Here is a 19636-nt window from a genome sequence, read left to right on the forward strand (position 1 = left end):
TTCTTTTTTTAATGATTACAGTATACGTTTCAGGGGGATTTTATACTTTTTGCTGGGAGCCACACTTTGGAGACTTTAATAGCTGGCCATAATTTGCCTCTCAGACATGTAGAACTGTAAAAAGAATGTGATTGAATTGGTTAAGACAGCCAGGCTTTTCATAGTTGCTGGCAAGTACTAGCTCACCCCACAGTTTCAAAACATCAGTTGCTGGGAATACTAATTGCCATGGATCTTTATTGTGCCTGTCTGTTTTTATAGTTGTAGGGAACCCTTCTCAATCTCCCACCTTTGGTTCTAAATAAATGTGCTTACAATGAAAGATAGGTGCCTTTCTTCCTGCAAGTTATTCTTGGCAAAAAGGCCTAATGTAGTTAAAATAAATTTGGACATGGAATTCTTTGCTGTAAAATTACGAGAAGAAATGTATTATCGTGTTCCATCCTCAAAGTCAGAATTTTGGCCATTCGTTGTAGGAACAAGGATGTGTCATCGGAAAGGGAAACCAGCAAAGCCTCCAGGTAATGGGGAAATTGGCTGCCTGTAGGAGCAACCCAAGAATTGCATAATTGAGACTGAGGGGGTTTGGGGAACACCTCAATGCTCTAATTGCAGTAACTTGACTATAAGCTCACTGGAACAAGGATAGTATATAATTATTCTTGGAGCCTGCACTGTGGCGCAGCCGGTTAACACCCTGTCCTGAAGCGCTGGCATCCCATATGGGCTCAGGTTCTAGTCCCCGGCTGCTCTACATCCAATCCAGCTCTCTGCTATGGCCTGGGAAAGCAGTAGAAGATGGCCCAAAGCCTTGGGCCCCAGCACCTGCCTGGGAGACCCAGAAGAAGCTCCTGGCTCCTGGCTTTGGATCGGCCCGAACTGGCAGTTGCGGCAATTTGGGGAGTGAACCAGCAGGTGGAAGACCTTTCTCTCTGTCTCTCTGTCTGTAACTCTACCTCTCAAATAAATAAAATATTCTAAAAATGTTTTCTCTTGAAAATAATTGTATCATAAATCTTTTTAAATTTGAGAAGCAGAGAGACATAGAATTCCCTTCTGTTGGTTCAAATAAATAAATAAATCTTTAAAAAATATATAATTATTCTTGAAGAAAGTGACAGGGTGATCTGGCCTTCTTAAACACCATATTTCTGAAGAGTTATATTAGCGAAAGACGGTGCTTGGTTTGGGCTCATTATTTTGTCACTTTTACCCACCTCTGCTGGGAGCAGGGAGACCAAATCTGGTAGATGGAAAATTCTGCCACCAGAGATGAGGATTACATTGTAGGGCAGGTGCATCATTTCAAGGAGGTTTCACGATGACCTAAGTAAAATATCCCTCGGTATCTCTCTTTGTGGTCATCTGATTTCGCACCCATGAATGAACATTCTGATTTCTAATCTGGCTCCTTGGTGTCCTGATAATGTGCAAGGGGAGCCTGAAGCCGGACCTGGGAATGAAAAGCCTCCCTGTAGGTGCACTGATCACACGCCGCCTTCTGGAATTTCTTTGGTGTGAGTTAGCCTCCATGTATCCAAACAATTCTGCTAGGCCTGATCAAGCTCTTGCCTGGATTTCTGAAGTTCCTCAGGGAGGAAAGCAACCCCATAGCTCATCGCATCAGTCATGGGCGGTCCAACGGAGCCCACTGTAAGTCACAGGAGAAGGACACCATCCAGACCATGGCATTCAGAGAAGCCTTTGGAGAAGTGTAGCTGTGGGCTGTGGTCCCGAGACCTTGATGGCATTGGGAACTCTAAGGTGGATGGAACAGAGACTTACTGAGTGGAACGTCTGTAGAGACACAAGATTCAGCACCAAGGAATAGAGTTCGAACTTTCAACATGGCTGCACTGGTTTAATGGTGGAATATTGAGTTAGGTTATAGATCACTCATTTTCTCTGCTGGGTCTGGAGAAAATGGATGGATGGAACTGCAGGAAAGGATTACAATTTATCAGTTCTATTTTGCTTCTGGTGACAGCAGGGGTGAGGGGAAAGTTTAAGCACAAGAGGCTTAATTGGCTCATTTAGAAAAATTTACAGGGAGAATTGGCCTCAAGCAAAGCCTATGGTATGAAGCTCAACTGATATTACAAGTTGATTAGCCCTTATTTGAAATGCTTGGGAGCAGAAGTATGTCAGATTTGGGATTTTTTTTTAAATTTTGAAATGCTTGCATATACATAATGAGATGTCTTGGGGATGGGACCCATGTGTAAATACAAAATTCATTTATGTTTGATCCACATTGTACACATGGCCTGAAGGTAATTTTATACAACATTTTTATGGTTCTGTGTTTTCACTGGGTCCCTTCTCACGAGGTTGGGTGTAGAAGTTCCCCGGGTAGGGTCATGTTGGTTTCAAGATTTTTGACTTTCAGACTCAAGGGGCCCAGCCTGTCCTGGGACTCATTTCTCTCACCTGTCAGCAGGTCTCACACAGGTTCTCACAAGGTGATGGCAGAGTCTCCCGCTCTTCCCTTCTCAACAGTTTTCATCCCACAGCTGAGAGAGGATCTGTCTCCTAGCTCCTTAAGTCTCACTTGAGAGCTTGCACATCTTTGAGCCTAGCATGATGTTTGAGTTGCTTGATTGCCCTGGAGAACGAAGGTGAACATGTTGTCATTGCAAGTACCTAGACGGCTCCCCAGAGAGGAATTAAGATGGAATCTCCAGAAGAAAAATGAGCAGGTGCTGTGCAAGAGTGTAGTGGAGCTGATGGTTTAGAGGTGGGAGAAAACCACAGCAGTGACATTTTCTGTGACTTCAGGAAATATTTATGGATTGGACAGCACGATATGAACTTCACAATGTAATCCTAACTAACTCTCTCAGGAATATACATTTGAGTGCCTCAGTTGTTCCATAAACGGACTTTACCTGACTTGGTGTGAATACATGAATCATCTTCCTGATATCATCAGCCTTTATTTACCCTCCCAGCTGCATTGAGTCCACTACTGTGTGTCATTGTCACTCACAGAACCCTAAGACACAGGTTGTTTATACATGAGAAAATATTTAGTCCTGCATTCAGGCTTTTTAAACATATTTTTATTATTATTTTAAAAACTGTGAGAGGCATAATGATAGAAACAGACATATAGACAGAGAGTTCCTATTCTCTGGTATACTCCCTACTTGCCCTCAATGATTGGGGCTGGGCCAGGTCAAAGTCTACAGACTCATCCTGTAAGGTCCACACTGTCAGGATGGGAGGGGTGGTGATGGTGTTCCTCAACAAGAAGCAAAGGAGACAAGTCTCAGTAAACATGTCTGTGTATTAACAACAAAGCACACCTTTTAAAGGGCAGGCAGAGGGGCATAGCTAATTCAAGGCAACATTAATTCTATAGGATAGAGCCAATATTGGTGCCGCTATGTTTCTCCAATCAGCTTGAAGGTCACGTAGCTAAGGTAGCTTTCCAGGTGTCCTAATGGGCTTGGGCCACACCGGGAGCTGTTTACCTGATTGGCAATCACAGAGCCCTTTAACAGGGAGTAGGGGGTGGGGGAAATGTGCCTGGGGCTCTCACTGCCTACCAGCACTCAGGTTGTGGGGTCCTTCCCAGGAGGCATTGTGTGCCATGCCCTCTCATTCTCCTGTATGGACAGGGCAGGCAGACTCCCCGCCAGGTACAGGATCACCCACAAAAGTCCAGGGCTGGGAATGCAATCTGTCTTCTGTATGGGTTGCAAGGACCCACTACTCTGGGTCATCCCTGCTGCCTTCCGGAGTCTGCAATATTAGGAATCTGGAGTCCTGAGCTAGAACCAAGTATCAAATGCAACCAGTGTGATAGGGAATGGGGGCATCTTTACTGATGTATGAGCTGCCAGGCTAAATGCGCCATCCCAATCTAACTTTGAGCCCACTTTAAAAAAAATAACAAATTTGAAATTATATGATTATACTTCTTCTCCAGGAAAGCAGTCATATCATATCCTAATGAATTCTCACCAAACACAACCCTATAAACAAAACCCAGACCAAGTTAATGATGAATTAAATTGGTCATATTTTCATGTTTTGAGACATTTTGATGTCTTCTTTTGTGTCTGTTCAAATCCCTTGGCTATTTTGTTTCTTTGCTTGCCTGTTTATTCCTTTTTGATTTGGAAGAGTTTTTGGTATCTGTTCTGGGTACTAGTGGACTTTCATTAGAAAAATATCTTCTTCAAATATCTTACAAATATGTGCTCTCAGTGTTTGGATTATCTTCTCGCTTTTTTTTTCCTTAAAGATTTATTCATTTATTTGAAAGAGCTACAGAGAGAGGGAGAGACAGAGCCATCTTCCATCTGCTGGTTCGCTCCCCAGATGGCTGCAAGGGCCAGGATTAGACCAGGCTGAAACCAGGAGCTGAGAGTTTCATCTGGGTCTTCTACGTGGGAGGCAGGAGCCCAAGCACTTGGCCTATCTTCACCTGCTTTTCCTAGGCTTTTAACAGGGAGCTGGTTCAGAAATGGAACAGCCGGGACTCAAACCAAGGCCCATATGGGATACCAGCATTGCAGGCGGTGGTTTTACCCACGATTCCACAATGCTGATGCCTATCTTCTCACTTTCTTAATGATATCTATTTATGATTAAAAGTTCATAATTTTTCTATTATATGATTTTTTCTCCTTTAATTCTTAGCTTTGCCTGCCTTGAGGCCATCAACATGTTCTATTTTTTTTAAGATGTATTTATTTATTTGAAAGGCAGAGTTACAGAGAGAGAGAGAAAGGGAGAGGGAGAGGCAGAGAGAGATCTTCCTTCTGTTGGTTTACTCCCCAAATGGCTAGAACACCCAGTCTGAAGCCAAGAGCCAGGAGCTTCTTCCAGGTTTCCCACGTGGTGGCAGGGGCCTAAGCATTTCAGCCATTCTCCGCTGCTTTCCCAGGTGCATTAGCAGCAAACTGGATTAGAAGAGAAGCAGCCAGGACTTGAACTGGCAGCCATATAGGACGCTGGCTGCAGCAGTGGCTTTATCTGCTATGCCTCAGTGCCAGTCGCTTCTATTTTCTTCTCCACCATTGTTTTATTTTTCTCCTTTTGATCTGTTATCCATCTTGAATTGATTTTTGTTATGGCAGATGTCGGAGTCAAGATACATTTTTATCCCATAGTTACATCCAATTGGCCTAACTGCCCCATTTCTAAGATGACATAATATTGCTTAAGGACTCTGTGTATCCATGACAATTTTTGCCTCATGTCATTTCTTTCATCTTTATTATGTGAGTTGACATAATCAAGATGAAAGTCTCCATTCAATCTAAGCATGTAGTATTCTTTTTAAGATACAGAGGAAAGTTTAAGAATAAAAGTAGTCCTGGGGGCTGGTGCTGTGGCAGAGCAGGTAAAACTACCGCCTGCAGTGCTGGCATCCCATATGGGCGCTGATTCGAGTCCCGGCTGCTCCACTTCCAATCTGTCTCTCTGCTATGGCCTGGAACAGCGGTAGAAGATGACCCAAGTCCTTGAGCCTCTGCACTCACGTGGGAGATCTGGAAGAAGCTCCTGGCTCCTGGCTGTAGATCAGCACAGTTCTGGCCATTGCAGCCAACTGGGGAGTGAACCAGCAGATGGAAGACCCCTCTCTTTCTTTCTCTGCCTCTCCTTCTCTCTGTGTGTAACTCTGACTTTCAAGTAAATAAATAAATCTTAAAAAAAAAGTAGTCCTGACTTTGCATTGTGTTGGTCAAGATATGGGCTCTGCTGCTATAAAACAGGTCCAAGAACAACACTAGGTTAAATGACATACATCTTTATTTGTCTCTCACTGACTAAATCAACAGTAGCAATCCAGGGCTGATACAGTGGCTCAGTGCACAAACCTAGGCACCTTCTACCTTTCTCTTCTCTATATTACCCATGGTCCAAGAAATTGTTCTAGTCTTTGTTATTATATCCTCATTGCAGTCAGCATTAAAGAAAGAGAATGACCAAGAGATCAAGTCATTTTATGATAGTAGTAACCTAGAGGTTGCCCACATCACTGCCACTTCTAGCCAGTGGCCTTAACTGTGCACATGACCATATCCAAATGCCGAGGGCTGAGAAATGCAGCCTTTAGCTATTAGAGCATGTATCAGCTGAAATTTAGGAAATATACTGTCAGAGGGGAAAGAAGTGAGTAGCTAATGGCAATGAGTAGCTTCTGTCATACTACTCTTGCCCACCAGTCTAGGTGTTTCTTCAGTGTTCTCAGTTGGATGCAGCCAAGCCGAGATAGTGATTACCTAAATGCAAGCTTTTTCTTGGGTGGTAACGTGACTCAACTCTCCTCACAAGAAGCTCGGAGCCTGGAGAGTTCCTGTGCCAGATGCTTGATGCTGCGTCTGCTTTGGAATCTGAGGCTGTTTGGAAAGGTTGTGATAGGCATCTTGTGCATGAGGCCTAGAGAGCTGAGTGGCAGCTCCATGGTCACCCAGCAAGATGGTGACAGAGCTGAGATTAGAATCCCGAGTCTGGCTTTTCCATCGGCTGCCCTTCCCACACTGTCATGTTCTCAGCTGACAGCTAGCACAATAGTTTACATTCTTTCATTACTTATTCAATTTGCCAGATGTTTATTAAAGACATACCATAAGCCCATACTTTTGAGAGGATCTGGAAGGCATAACCCAGCAGTGGAAAAAGCAAACACTTTTCATATAAAGAGTTAGAGAAAAGCAATCACATTTTGCTTATAATAATATCAAGTCAGCTTCCCACATACATTGTGCACTGTGTAACTTTTACCAGGTGGTCGGTCTAAGGGGTGGTTGATAGTTAGAGGTAATGAGTAGGGTTTTTAAGAAAATAGTGTATGTTTTTCAAACATTATTCCCTAAGTCGGCAATTAAGTACTAATAGCACTATTTTATAGGTAAAAACATTTATGTTCATTCACAAAATAAATCAAGGGGATGATTATTTTAAGAACCAGAATTCCTTTAGGTTTTAATCTTATGTTTATTTTTTCTTCTGAATATGGTTAGCTGAACCTTTAGTTTTAAAGATACAATCAAAAAGCAACTTTGTATACATTTTGATTGTTTGCCTGAGTATAAATCTGATGGCTATTCCTCTCATCAGTGACTCTGGGTTACTCTAAAGATTGATTCCAAACTCTTTAGCCTGTCGTGCCAGCCCTCCCATTATCCTGCCCCTGCCTATCGCTCCATCGCCCCACCACCCCAGTGTGCTCAGCACATCCCACACTGTAGCCATCCTGAACCATTTACAGATCCGCTATGCACCATGCACTCTCACCTTTGCCTCCACGTGTGCTCTTCCTTCTTCCCACTCCGACCTTGCCATCATCCAGCCATCTCCCACACATCTTGTAGCTCCCAGCTACAGCATCACCTCCTCCAGGAAGTCTAGACTGGGTTAGGTGCTCATTTTGTGCTCCCTTTGCCCTGAGACCCCTGCACCCCGCCTCCCAGGTCCTCATCAGCTATGCTGATATCCTTGAAGGCTTCCCAGCAAGCGATCCCAGGGTTCACTTTGTTATCTTCTTGCGTTTCCTCAGAATTACAGCCGGCCCTCTGTGATGGCATTAGCCATCCCCATCGCGGTGAAATTCCTGCACCGAGGCAACAAGGAGCTGTGCAGGAACATGTCTAATTACCTGTCCCTGGCCGCCATCACCAAGGCAGATCTCCTGGCTGACCACACAGAAGCCATAGTCAAGAGCATACTACAAGGTACTGTGCAAAGGCTGAGCTCGAGTCGTGTTTTGGGTGTTGTCTGACAGTATTTTCAGGAAGCATTTATGAGTTATGGAAAGCAAGGTCTGGAGCATTGTGACATTGACTTTTGCACTTGGCTACCGGTTAGTTGACTTGCAGGTGTGTGGAGGGTCATTCGGGCTGGCCGAGGCTGTGTCTCGTCTCCTGGCAGATGCATCGCTTGGACTCACTAGATGAGCTGCAGGTGCTCCTCTGTCTCGGCATCTCTCGGTTTGGAGATCTGTCTTCTTTATGCTCCTGGCCACCTCACGTGACTACCGGTTGTGGAGAGCTTATCTCTAACACTTAGGGAAGACTCCCGCTGCTGTCAGTGGTAAATGGAAAACCTCTTCTTCCTTTGCTTTTCAGTTACAAGAAATGCCTTTTCTTAGCTAAAGCACACTGGGAAACAAGTAATGACTTAAATGTGAACATAATTGGGAGCTGATCGACAAGTGTGTTAAATATTAGTCTGGATGGTCACATCAGGGCACCTCTGTTCATTGCTTCAACATTGGGATGAAAGAGAAGGTCAGGTTGTCCATGCAAAATATTCTGCTTGTCTTTTCTTGTTTCCTTTAGTTCCAAGTCTATCAGAAACCATGTTTGTTTGTTTGTTTGTATTTGAGGTCAGAGATAAATATATGGAATTATATGCTATGCATCCAAGTGTCACCAATCCGTATTAATAAAAACACATGAGGTCCATGAGCATCTCAGCCCACACATTACTGACACACAGCCCTCCAGCATGCTCATATGGAACATCAACTCCTTGTCAAGTGTTCCCAGAACCAAGTGTCTCTTTGAGTCCCCACATACATCCTGTATGTGCTGTCTTCCAAAGACACTCAGGTCAGGCCAGAAACCCAAGCTGCTACCTTGCCTGTGCGTCCTGCATGGCACGTGGTCATGACGTCCTCCTCCTGCTCTGAGCTGGTTGACGCTGAGGCTGCTCCTGTGGAAGGCCCAGGGATGGACTCCACTCTGGGAACGCCATGCTGCCCTGTCCAGGATGGCAGCCTCTGCATCTTTGTGCTGGTCCACCTGTCCTCAGCCTGCTCAGTCCACGTGACAGCCTATGGCAGGACGAGAGAGTGTCAGGCCTTCTCCTTGGTGTTGCACCTCGGCAGAGAGGCCCCGGAGCAGATTGCTTGGATCCCAGTGCCAAACTGTGTTACCAATTTGCAACAAAATTGATGATTCTCTTTGATCTAAAACTCTCTTTCTTCTCCTGGCCTCAGCCGTCCACCCTGGAACCAAGATTACCAACACTCAGTCCTCCATGCCAACTGGCTGCCAAGGAGGGAGGTTTTGTTCATTGAGCCAGACACTCCCAAGGACAGTTTTCAGCACTGCCTTCCTCCCCTGCAGTGTTCTGCCAGGAGCCCACTCTGAACCCCAGTAGGATAGTGGACACACGTCACTCATCCTGTGGTCGCCTCTGAAGGCTGCTCATTCACAATCCTACTCAGTATTACTTCTAATTGCCTTGGCTACAAGATTAAATTGCTAAATTCACTTTATTCATAATATTAAAATTACTAAAAGCCCAGAAAAAAACAATTTTGCTTTTTTTCACCACCTTGGCTACCTTTTTGGAACAGGTTTTACAGGAACTGCGAACACTTATACACATAGCATATTTTAAAACCATGATACTCAGCCTTGCAAGTCACAGATTTAGGAAAAAAAAAAAAAAACCTGAATTATCTCTTTACAGCTGCCAAGAACTTAGCTCATCTGTTTGATTTTTTAATGTTTTTTCAATGACAAAGAAATCTTTTGAAACACAAAGTACACTTCCTAAATTCACTGCAAATGGTTGAAATAAACAAATGACTCGGTTTATTTGATCTGGCACTATGAAAATTACCATAAAATAGGTAGTAATTGGACCAATAAAAGATTGGGCTCATATTTCAGAATTTCAGAAGTGATGTAACTATAAAACTGCACTGTCAGTCCCATGAGCCCAACACACTCTGAGTTGCAAGGCCTGAGGGATCTTGCTGTCTCTGAGTAGTAGGTTTTTCTACTCTCACATCCCCTGCCAGACCGCCTTCAGGGTCATCATTGAGATTTCTTTCCTTGTTGCCTATAGCTTTTCTTGCTTTTAGAACTCCTTTGACTTACAGGGTCCTAATCTTCATTCTTCCATATTTCTACTTTTGCAAACACTCATATGATGATGTCATCCACATAATGATGATAACAACTATAATAATGACAATAATAGCTCAATGACTAAAGTTTATCTCATATATGTATTCTTTATGCTACACATGGTGTTTATCATTTATGTCCATTGTATCATTTAATTCTCATAAGAACCCCATAATAGAAGTCCTATTGTTACCCTGATTTACTTGTTAGTAGCATTTTTCAACTTAACATTTTGTTAGTTTTGAGATAACATATTTTTAATTTACATTATAGTCAAAGGCTTAATGCCCCCACTATATAAAAGGTTCAAGAAATAAAGAATATAAAGACCTTGGCTGATGCCAACACTGTGGCACAGTGGGTTGAGCCACCATATGTGATATTGGCATCCCATGTGTGTGCCGGTTCCAAGTCTCAGCTGCTCCACTTCCGATCCAGCTCCCTACTAATGCCCCTAGGAAAGCAGCAGGGAAAAGCCCACGTGTTTGGGCTCCTGCACTTACATGGGAGACCTAGAAGAAGCTCTTGGCTCCCTGCTTCAACCTAGCCCAGCCTTGACCATGAGGCCATTTGCAGAGTGAACCAAAGCATGAAAGATCTCTTTGTCTCTCCATATTCCTCTCTCTCTCTCTCTCTCTCTCTCTCTCTCTCTCTCTGCCTTTCAAATAAAATAAATACAATCTTTAAAAAAAAAAAAAGACCTTAGTTAAATAGGAAAATAGGCAAGGGCTATAAAACAATAATCAAATGAAAAGACATCCAACTTCACTAAAACAATTGTTAGTAGCATTTTAATTAAAGTAACAGAAAGCTCAGGGATAAATGGCTTGATGATGAAACCAATGAAAAACTGGGGGAAGAGGAAGAGGAACAGTAACAATCCTCCTCTTCATAGCACATGACTGAGAAACCGATGAGTGTGGCAGACTTGCCAAGTAGCTTGATTCAGAACTCAAGGGTGCATATTCAGCAACTTCTGCCTCACTCTGTGTGGTTTTTTTTTTTTTTTTTTTTTGAGTCTTCTGTAAGTACTGACTTTTTTCTTAGAAAGTTTCAGCCATTGCATTTGCATGTCAAGATCTTATTGATTAATGTTTTTCCCATCTCAGTCTCCCTGCAGTTCTATGGTTCTTTTCACCAGTAAATGCTATGAACAGAACCACTACCGTCTTCATTCAAAAATACTGATTAAAAAATAAACATTGACCAGTGAGCGAGGTGAGCCTTGTGATATACTTGTAGTAAAGACTTTGCTGTTTCACTGCTCGTATTTTTTATAGCTGTGTTGCACATATCTGTCCCTGATTCCAAACCAGATACCTTCTTTCCACTTATAGCTCAATAATGAGTGACATTGTCAAATGAGCTTATGTATCTATCTCTGAATGTATATATTTCAATGGTTCCAAGCCAATTTTTGCTACTTTGAATTATTAATGGCTATGTATAACAATGTTTATTTTACATTAAATGTAGATACAAATTCATTTTATTCAAATTAGACTCCATTGGAATGTTTTGTATTCCCCAAATTCTCCTGATGAAGGGAAATTATAAAAGGCCCTTCTTGTTGAAGAAAGAATTTAAGACATAAGCAGATGTTGTTATGATTCAACTGAATTGCTAAAGAGATAGAAAATACAAATATATATCTGTCAAGACAGTTGTATAAGTATTTATAAATCAACCCACCAAAAAATAAACAAATAAAAATAACCTGTCCCTGGCTGGCGCCGTGGCTTAACAGGCTAATCCTCCGCCTAGCAGCACTGGCACACTGGGTTCTAGTCCCGGTTGGGGCGCCGGATTCTATCCCGGTTGCCCCTCTTCCTGGCCAGCTCTCTGCTATGGCCCGGGAAGGCAGTGGAGGATGGCCCAAGTCCTTGGGCCCTGCACCCGCATGGGAGACCAGGAGGAAGCCCCTGGCTCCTGGCTTCGGATCAGCGAGATGCGCCAGCCGCAGCGGCCATTGGAGGGTGAACCAACGGCAAAAGGAAGACCTTTCTCTCTGTCTCTCTCTCTCACTATCCACTCTGCTTGTCAAAAAAATAAAATAAAATAAAATAACCTGTCCTATTTAGTTTTATAGGTAAATTATAACAAATATGCAAGGACTAGATAATTACAACCTTATCTGAACTTTTCTAGATAATTGCAAAAGAACTGCATTCTCCAACTAAGGCTAGTATGGCCATGATAATCAACACCAGATAAGGGCAGTATGAGACAGGAAAACACAGACTCAACTTTGTTACAAACACAGATGCACAAATCATAAATAAAGATTTTTAGCAAAATGACTAACAATGCTTAATAAAAATACTTCACGTGTATTCAGTGCTTATTATATTCCAGATACTGATTTTTTTAAAGATAGATTTATTTATTTATTTATTTATTTGAAAGGCAGAGTTACAGGGTGATAGAGAAAGAGAGACAGAGAGAGATCTTCCATCCTTTGGTTTACTACCCAAATGGCTGCAACAGTTCAAGTTTGGCCTTTCAGGAGCCAAGAGCCAGGAGCCAAGGGCTTCCTCTGGGTCTGCCATATGGGTGTGGGGGCCCAGGGATTTATACCATCTTCTACTGCTTTTCCCAGGTGCATTAGCAGGGAGCTGGATTGGAAACCGAGCAGCCAGGTCTCAAACTGGTACCCATATAGAATGCTGGCACCCCAGCAGCTTAACCTGTATGCCCCAGTGCTGGCCCCCAGGTACTGATCTTTTAACTTATAAAATTGTCCCCCAGATCTTATGAGGGGAGAATTGCAGTCATCCTCATTTTATAAAATGTATAATGACCAAGTCAAGTGTATCCTAGGAAAGCAAGGATAGCTTAATATTCACAATTTAATTCCCCACAATAAAAGATCGAAGGGAAGAAAAGCTCATGTGATCAGTGAAAGCATCTCATAAAATTCAGAATACATTCATGAAAAAAAATTCACAAACTAGGAGTTTTACACAACTTCCTTAACCTGATTAACAGAACATGTATACGTTCAGAAAGTTCATGGAAAATGAAACCAAAAGGTAAGTTTATTTTGTTGCAAAATATTTTGAAATTTATGCAGCTTTTTCATAATACAGATTTCCATGAACATTTTTGAAGACCCCTTCATATATATATATATATATATATATATATATTTAATGATGAAATAGTAGATTTCCTTTAAAGTCAGGAATGAGACAAGGATTCCACTATGTTTACATCTATTTATTGTGGCACTAGAAGCTCTACCCTAGACTAGAAAAACAAAACAAATGAAAATTATAAGAATCAGAAGAAAGTAATAAGCTGTGGCGTAGTGGGTAAAGCCTGCTCTACTTTCAATCCAGCTCTCTGCTATGGCCCGGGAAAGCAGTGGAGGTTGGCCCAAGTCCTTGGGCCCCTGCACCCATGTGGGAGGTCCAGAAGAAGCTTCTGGCTCCTGGCTTCAGATCAGCGCAGCTCCAGCCATTGCGGCCATCTGGGGAGTGAACCAGCAGATGGAAGACCCCTCTCTCTCTGCTTCTGTCTCTGCCTCTGCCTCTCTGTAGCTCTGCCTTTCAAATAAATAAGTAAATCTTTAATATGTATATATATATATATATATATTATTTAACATAGAAAACATACAATACCTAAAGGAAAAGATGATGTGGCCTTTGAGAATAGAATTATAAAACTTTATTAAAAGCAATTTAATAAAGAATAAGCAAGTGGAGCAATATATCATGTTCCTGGATGAGGGAATTTGTCAAAGCAAAAGATGTCAATTTGCAGCAAATTCATTGAAATTTCAATGAAGTACCTTTCATGGAAAGATTTCCATGAAAGATGACAAGCTTATATTAAAATTCACGAGTAAGATAAAGTAGAGCATATAGTCAAAACAATTTTACAGAAATAGAAAATAGGAGTTAGAGGAGAGAAGGAGGTGACATTAAAAATTGTAGTAATTAAGACAGTTTAGCACCAATGTTTATAAGAACAAATAGTCCATGTGACATAATGGAGAGGAAAAGAAACAAATTCATGCATCTATGGACATTGATTGCATTTTGGCAATAGCAATAGACTATTACCTAAATGATTCTGGAACAAGTATCCATAGCACAACATTGACTGATTAATTTCAGGTGGAATAAAAGCCTAACCATATAAAACAAAACTTTAAATCTCTCCTGCAGTAAAATACATCCTATTCATGATAAAAAAAAAAAAAGTCAGCAAACTAGCAATAAAAAAGAATATCCTTATACAAATGAATGTAATCCAAAAAGTGAAACTAAGATTACGCTTAATGGGGAATTATTGAATGCTTCCCCTTGAATTAAAAAAAAAAAAAAAAGACAAGGCTATTCCATGGGTAATGAATTTTTATGCTTAAATAATATAAAAAAAATCTGATGTTTGCAAAGGGGAGAGTGGTTTTCCAGTGCTCCTGAGTCACTCCACGCTATGCCTTGCCATGTGAAGATAGGCTGTGATACCATCCAGTACTGGGCAATGAAAGCACAACCCAAGCCCAGCGCAGCCCGAGCTACCGTATCTTTCACCCAAGAAGCTGACAGCATTATTGAAGACTCCTAAAAAGAGGGTGTCTCCAACTGGAAGTGCTCATGTGGAGGTTTGTAGGGGAGCCTGTCCCGGATTTTTATTCGGGAGCCTGTGATGCAGTGCGCACTGTTGCTATCGAATCTGAAAGCAGTGATGTTCCTTCCCCGCCTTCCTGAAGCAGTGATCATAATAAGGGCGATACGCCTCTCCCTCAGAACGCCTTCTGCACAGCCCTCTGGCACAAGTCACAAGATGACTGCGAATGATTTGCCACTTAAGTAAAAAGTCTTGGGAAAGAAAATATGATACGGTCTCAGCAAGAGTCCACATGCCTTTCTGACTTCTTGGCAATAGCTCGAGAGAGACTGTCTAGTTAATTATGATAAATTCACCTCATTTCTTTCTCTACATGAGACAAAAGGCAAGGCCCCAATTGGTGAGCTGACTCAGAAATATAGATAGAAAATCGGACCCCTCATTTATTATGGCAGTAATAATATGCATCATATAAGGCTGATGAAGCTTTCACAGATTAAAGCATCATACTATGCACAATGCCAGGCCCATCGTTCATCCATGGCCACCATGAACCTTCTCTTTCCTCATCATTGTTGTTTGTCATCACTAACTGACTATCTGTCACATTGGGTCCATATTAAAATATTGAGAGGTGGACATTCAGCCCACTGGGGAAGACGCCTGCCATATCAGAGAACCTGGCCTGAGCTCCTCACTCCAGCTTTATGCTAACGCGCCCCCTGGGAGAAAGCAGTGATGGGTCAAGTAACTGGGTTCCTACCATCTATTTGGGAGAGCTGGATTCTGTTCCCAGCTCTGGGCTTTGGCCCAGCCCAGCCTCAGCCATTGCAGGCATTTGGGGGTGGACCAGCAGATGTAGCTCTCTGTCTGTCTGTCTCTCTCTGTCTTCTCTCTTCGTCTCAAATAAGTTGTAAAAAGGGAAAAGTTGTATACTGAAGGTGCAATCAAATATATTTTGGGAGTTTCATGATCCTTAGAGATTCTAAGCTACTAGAAATTGACAGTACAGGAGGAGTTGTTAAGATGCCCTTGACTCATATTGGAGTATCTGGGTTCAATACCTAGAGCTGCCTCTGACGCAGCCTCCTGCCAATGTGGGAGGCAGCAGGGGATGGCTCAAGTGGTTGGGTCCCTGCCACCCATATGGGAGACCTGGACTGAGTTATCAGCTCCCAGCTCCAGCCTCCAGCCCAGTGCTGCTGGGAACATTTAGGGAGTGAACCAACAGAAGGGAATTCTACCTGTCTCTCTGCTTCTCAAATTTAAAAATATTTATGATACAATTATTTTCAAGAGAAAAAAAATTTTAGAATATTTTATTTATTTGAGAGGTAGAGTTACAGACAGAGAGACAGAGAGAAAGGTCTTCCATCTGCTGGTTCACTCCCCAAATTGCCACAACTGCCAGATCAGGCCAATCCAAAGCCAGGAGCCAGGAGCTTCTTTTGGGTCTTCCATGTGGGTACAGGGGCCCAAGCACTTGGGCCAACTTCTATTGCTTTCCCAGGCCATAGCAGAGAGCTGGATCAGAAGTGGAGCAGCCAGGTCTTGAACTGGCGCCCATATGGGATGCCGGCACTTCAGGCCAGGGCGTTAACCTGCTGAGCCACAGCGCTGGCCACAGGAAAGAATTTATTAATCAAATAGTCTTGCAAAGTACTAAGCTATATTACAAAAAAAATTCACCATGAGTAATAATACACATAGGGAAATAGTAAAGTGTCATAAAAAGGTAGTCCAAATATGGGAAAAGGGGTAGAGACACATCTTGGAACAGAAAAAGACCTCTTCTGAATTGTGGAACATGTTATGAATCTGTCAGAGTGTACCTCGGCTTCACCAGCAGAGGCCGCTGTGAGGTAGAATGCAGTGGGCACAGATGTGGACATCCATGTGCTGAGCTGAAAATAACTTCTTCACATGCAAGAGAATCCTTGTACTCATTTTGGTTTGCACTTTTGCTTCTTTCCGTGCTAATCCTCTTGGAACAACTTAGGAAAACTTTTTTTTTACGATAGCTATTTTATCTCAAACAGTCCTTTATGGTTTAGAAAGCCCTCGTATGTGCATTATCTGTTTAATAATCCTACAACAAAGTGGGCAAGACGTATCCCTAATTTCTTGGTTAATCCAAGGCTCATAAGGATTGCTTGACACATCTGCTACCTAGGAGTAAGTCAGGAGGTGCTGGTGCCAGGATTTGACTGCTAACCCAAAGCCCAACAAATCTCCTTCTACACATCAGATTTACAAAACAGAAAGCAAGAATTGGCAATATGAGTTTTCCTGCTCATGGACTACAAGAGAATGCAAATGAACACACAAAAAATTATTTTTATTGATACTTTTAACTTTAGGGGTACTTTTTTGGAATATTTATTTATTTGAAAGGTAGAGTTACAGAGAAACAAGGAATGATAGTGAAAAGGGGAGAGAGAGAGAAAAGGAGAGAGAGAGAGGGAGAGAGAGAGAGTTCTTCAATCCACAGGTTCACTCCCCAAATGACAATAATGACCAGAGTTGGGCCAGTCCAAGGCCAGGAGCTTGGAACTCCATCTGGGTCTCCCATATGGGTGCAGGTCCTGAGGACTTGGGCCATCTTCCATTGCTTTCTTAGGCACATTAGCAAAGAGCTGAATGGAAAGTGGAGCAACTGGGACTTGAACCAGTGCCAATATGGGATGATGGCATTGCAGACAGCAACTTCACCAGCTCTGCCACAATGTCAGCTCCTAAGGGTGCTATTTCTTAAGTAGTTAAGAAATAATTCTAGAAACATTGGCCTTAGTAAGCTTCTAAAAGAAGTTATTCCTGAGACTTGGCAAGAAATGAATAATGACAATAAAATCAATTATAAAGATCAATTATATTTTGCAAAAAATTATTCTTTGTTAAAGTGAAGTCAGTTAAGTAACTATAAATAGTTAGGTGTCAGATATTCTGAATGTTAAAATAATACTTAAAAGCCAATTCTATATGGTAAAAGACAATTATTTTGTTTATACTCATATGTTCTCTCTGCAAAAATGCTGCTGCACTGAACATGCACACACATGCTCCAGAGTGACAAATTGCCCAGGGGGCTGAGACTTAGGGGTTCCCGGGACATGGCACTGCCAGTGCTGAAGCTCAGGCAGCCCCATGCAGCTCAGGACAGTTCATCACCCTAGAGCACAGAAGTAATATGTCACATGCATTATGCATAATATATTAGTTGCCACACATACACCCACCCACATACACACACGCCCGCACACATACACACACTATTTTCCTCTTAATAACTTGTCATCTTGCACAGTTACTTCACCATGCCATAGTGTTGTAATACCCTCAATAACTAATCTGGCCAATGACACTGAGTGCCACTGTACTAACCTAAGCCAGTGCACTGATATTTCTTTTCAGATATTTTATCTCAGTTCTGTGCATCTATTCCTCCATCCCTTTGCAGAAACCTAAAGTGTATTAAATGCTATTGACTAGGGGAGGGGAGGAGGTCAGATATCCAACTTCATGAAAATTTGTAAAATGCATTTTCTGAGTATAGGATATGAGTGTTTTGGAAAGAAAAAATAGTCCTTTTAATTTAAAACAAACCACTGGATCAGGATTGGTTAATCAAATGCATCAAAGAAGATAGAAATACATTTTTCTCTCATAAAAAAAAGTCCAGGGGTTAGTGTGGTGATGCAATGGGTTAAGCCACTGCTTATGATGCCAGAATCCCGTATCAGAGTACCAGCTGCTCCACTTCTGATCCAGCTCCCTGCTAACACAGCTGGGAAGGCAGAAGATGATGGTCCAAGTGCTTGGGCCCCTGCCACCCAGTAGGAGACTTGGATGGAGTTTCTGGCTCCTCCTGGGTTTGGCCTGGCCCATATCTGGCTGCTATGGCCATTTGGGGATTGGGCCTGCAGATGGAGAATCAATCTCTCTCTCTCTCTCTCTCTGTCTCTCTCTTTCTCACTCTACCTTTAAAATAAAATAAATAAATCTATTTTAAAAAAATACAAAAGCAAAAATCCCAGGACTGGCTAGGCAGTTTCACAATCATCAGAAACTCAGGTTTGTTGAAAAATGTTTCATGGAATCTCCTGGTCTAAGATGGTTGCTGAAATTCCAGCCATCATCACCACATCCAAAACAGACAGAAGAAGGAAGGGAAAAAGAATCATGCATCATATTTCAACATTGGTCAGAACTTGGCCATATGGCTATATCTAACTGCAAACAGTGCTGAAAAATACAGACTTTACTCTCAGTGGTCATATGTGCCACTAAAACTAAAATGTTGTCACTTGGGAAAAGAGAGACAATGGAAATCAGGGGACAATTAGAAGTCCTTGAAACACCTGTCCAGACTTACTGCTATAGCTGATCAATTTCTACATTTAAAACCCAAAGATTACTTTCTTTCATTTGTTTCTTCTTTGTCCGCAAAATGCAATTACTGTAAAAGAGTTAAGAGTTCCCTGACATTGAATTCTGTCAACATTCGAGTTTGCATTTATGTTGGCCTGAGTCATTTGGGGGTCTTTTAAACAGATCCAGTTCATGCTGGAATGTACAAAGGAATTGACAGCAAGCCTAACTTTCCTCCAAAGCCTAGGTCCAGCGTTTCTTCTGCTAGCTGAGAGTTCAGATCGCACAGACAGCAGCTAGGCAGAGACCTTAGGGTGGCCCGTGGGCCTGCAGTCTTGAATCGCGTGGTGTCCCGGAGTCTGAGACGGGCCCATCGGCTCCAAGTTGCACAGTCTTTTCCTGGAAACACATCAGCCTGATGTCGTGGGTCTCAGGAGTGGGACGCCCTGGACTGACAGCAAAAGCCTCCTGGGATATCATCTCATTCATGGCATTGTGTTCCTGAAAGGCACCCAGAGCCCAAGCCCCTCCTTCGACTGAGAGAACCGGAAGAGCTGAAGGACAGCCAGCCAGTTCGGGATGAACTGACCGCTGGCCCCAGTCTGGCTCGTGCCCTGCTTTAGGACACAGCGTCTCCGTGGGTTGGCCGCATTTCACAAGTGTCACTGTGGTGCTCTTCTGTCGGCCCTGCGTGGGATCTACAGAAGAGCTACTGGGGGAAGTGGGGAGGGGAGTTACCTCTCCATCTGCTGTATCAAGGGGCGTAGCTCTCCTCTCCTTCATGGGGGAGGAACTGGGGGTGCTTG

The 19636-nt window shown here is 42.6% G+C and overlaps 1 protein-coding gene across 2 annotated transcripts in view; it reads left to right on the forward strand.

Annotated features, from left to right (window-relative positions):
- Positions 1-19636, forward strand: part of VEPH1 (ventricular zone expressed PH domain containing 1) — a 260419-nt gene that overhangs the window by 46392 nt on the left and 194391 nt on the right. For both annotated transcript variants that reach the window (XM_062178364.1, XM_062178372.1), the window contains exon 3: positions 7517-7691. In XM_062178364.1, coding sequence (XP_062034348.1) covers positions 7517-7691 — 175 coding nt within the window. The remainder of the gene's footprint in view (positions 1-7516; positions 7692-19636) is intronic.

This window comes from Lepus europaeus, chromosome 2, assembly GCF_033115175.1.
Source record: "Lepus europaeus isolate LE1 chromosome 2, mLepTim1.pri, whole genome shotgun sequence".
Lineage (NCBI taxonomy): Eukaryota > Metazoa > Chordata > Mammalia > Lagomorpha > Leporidae > Lepus > Lepus europaeus.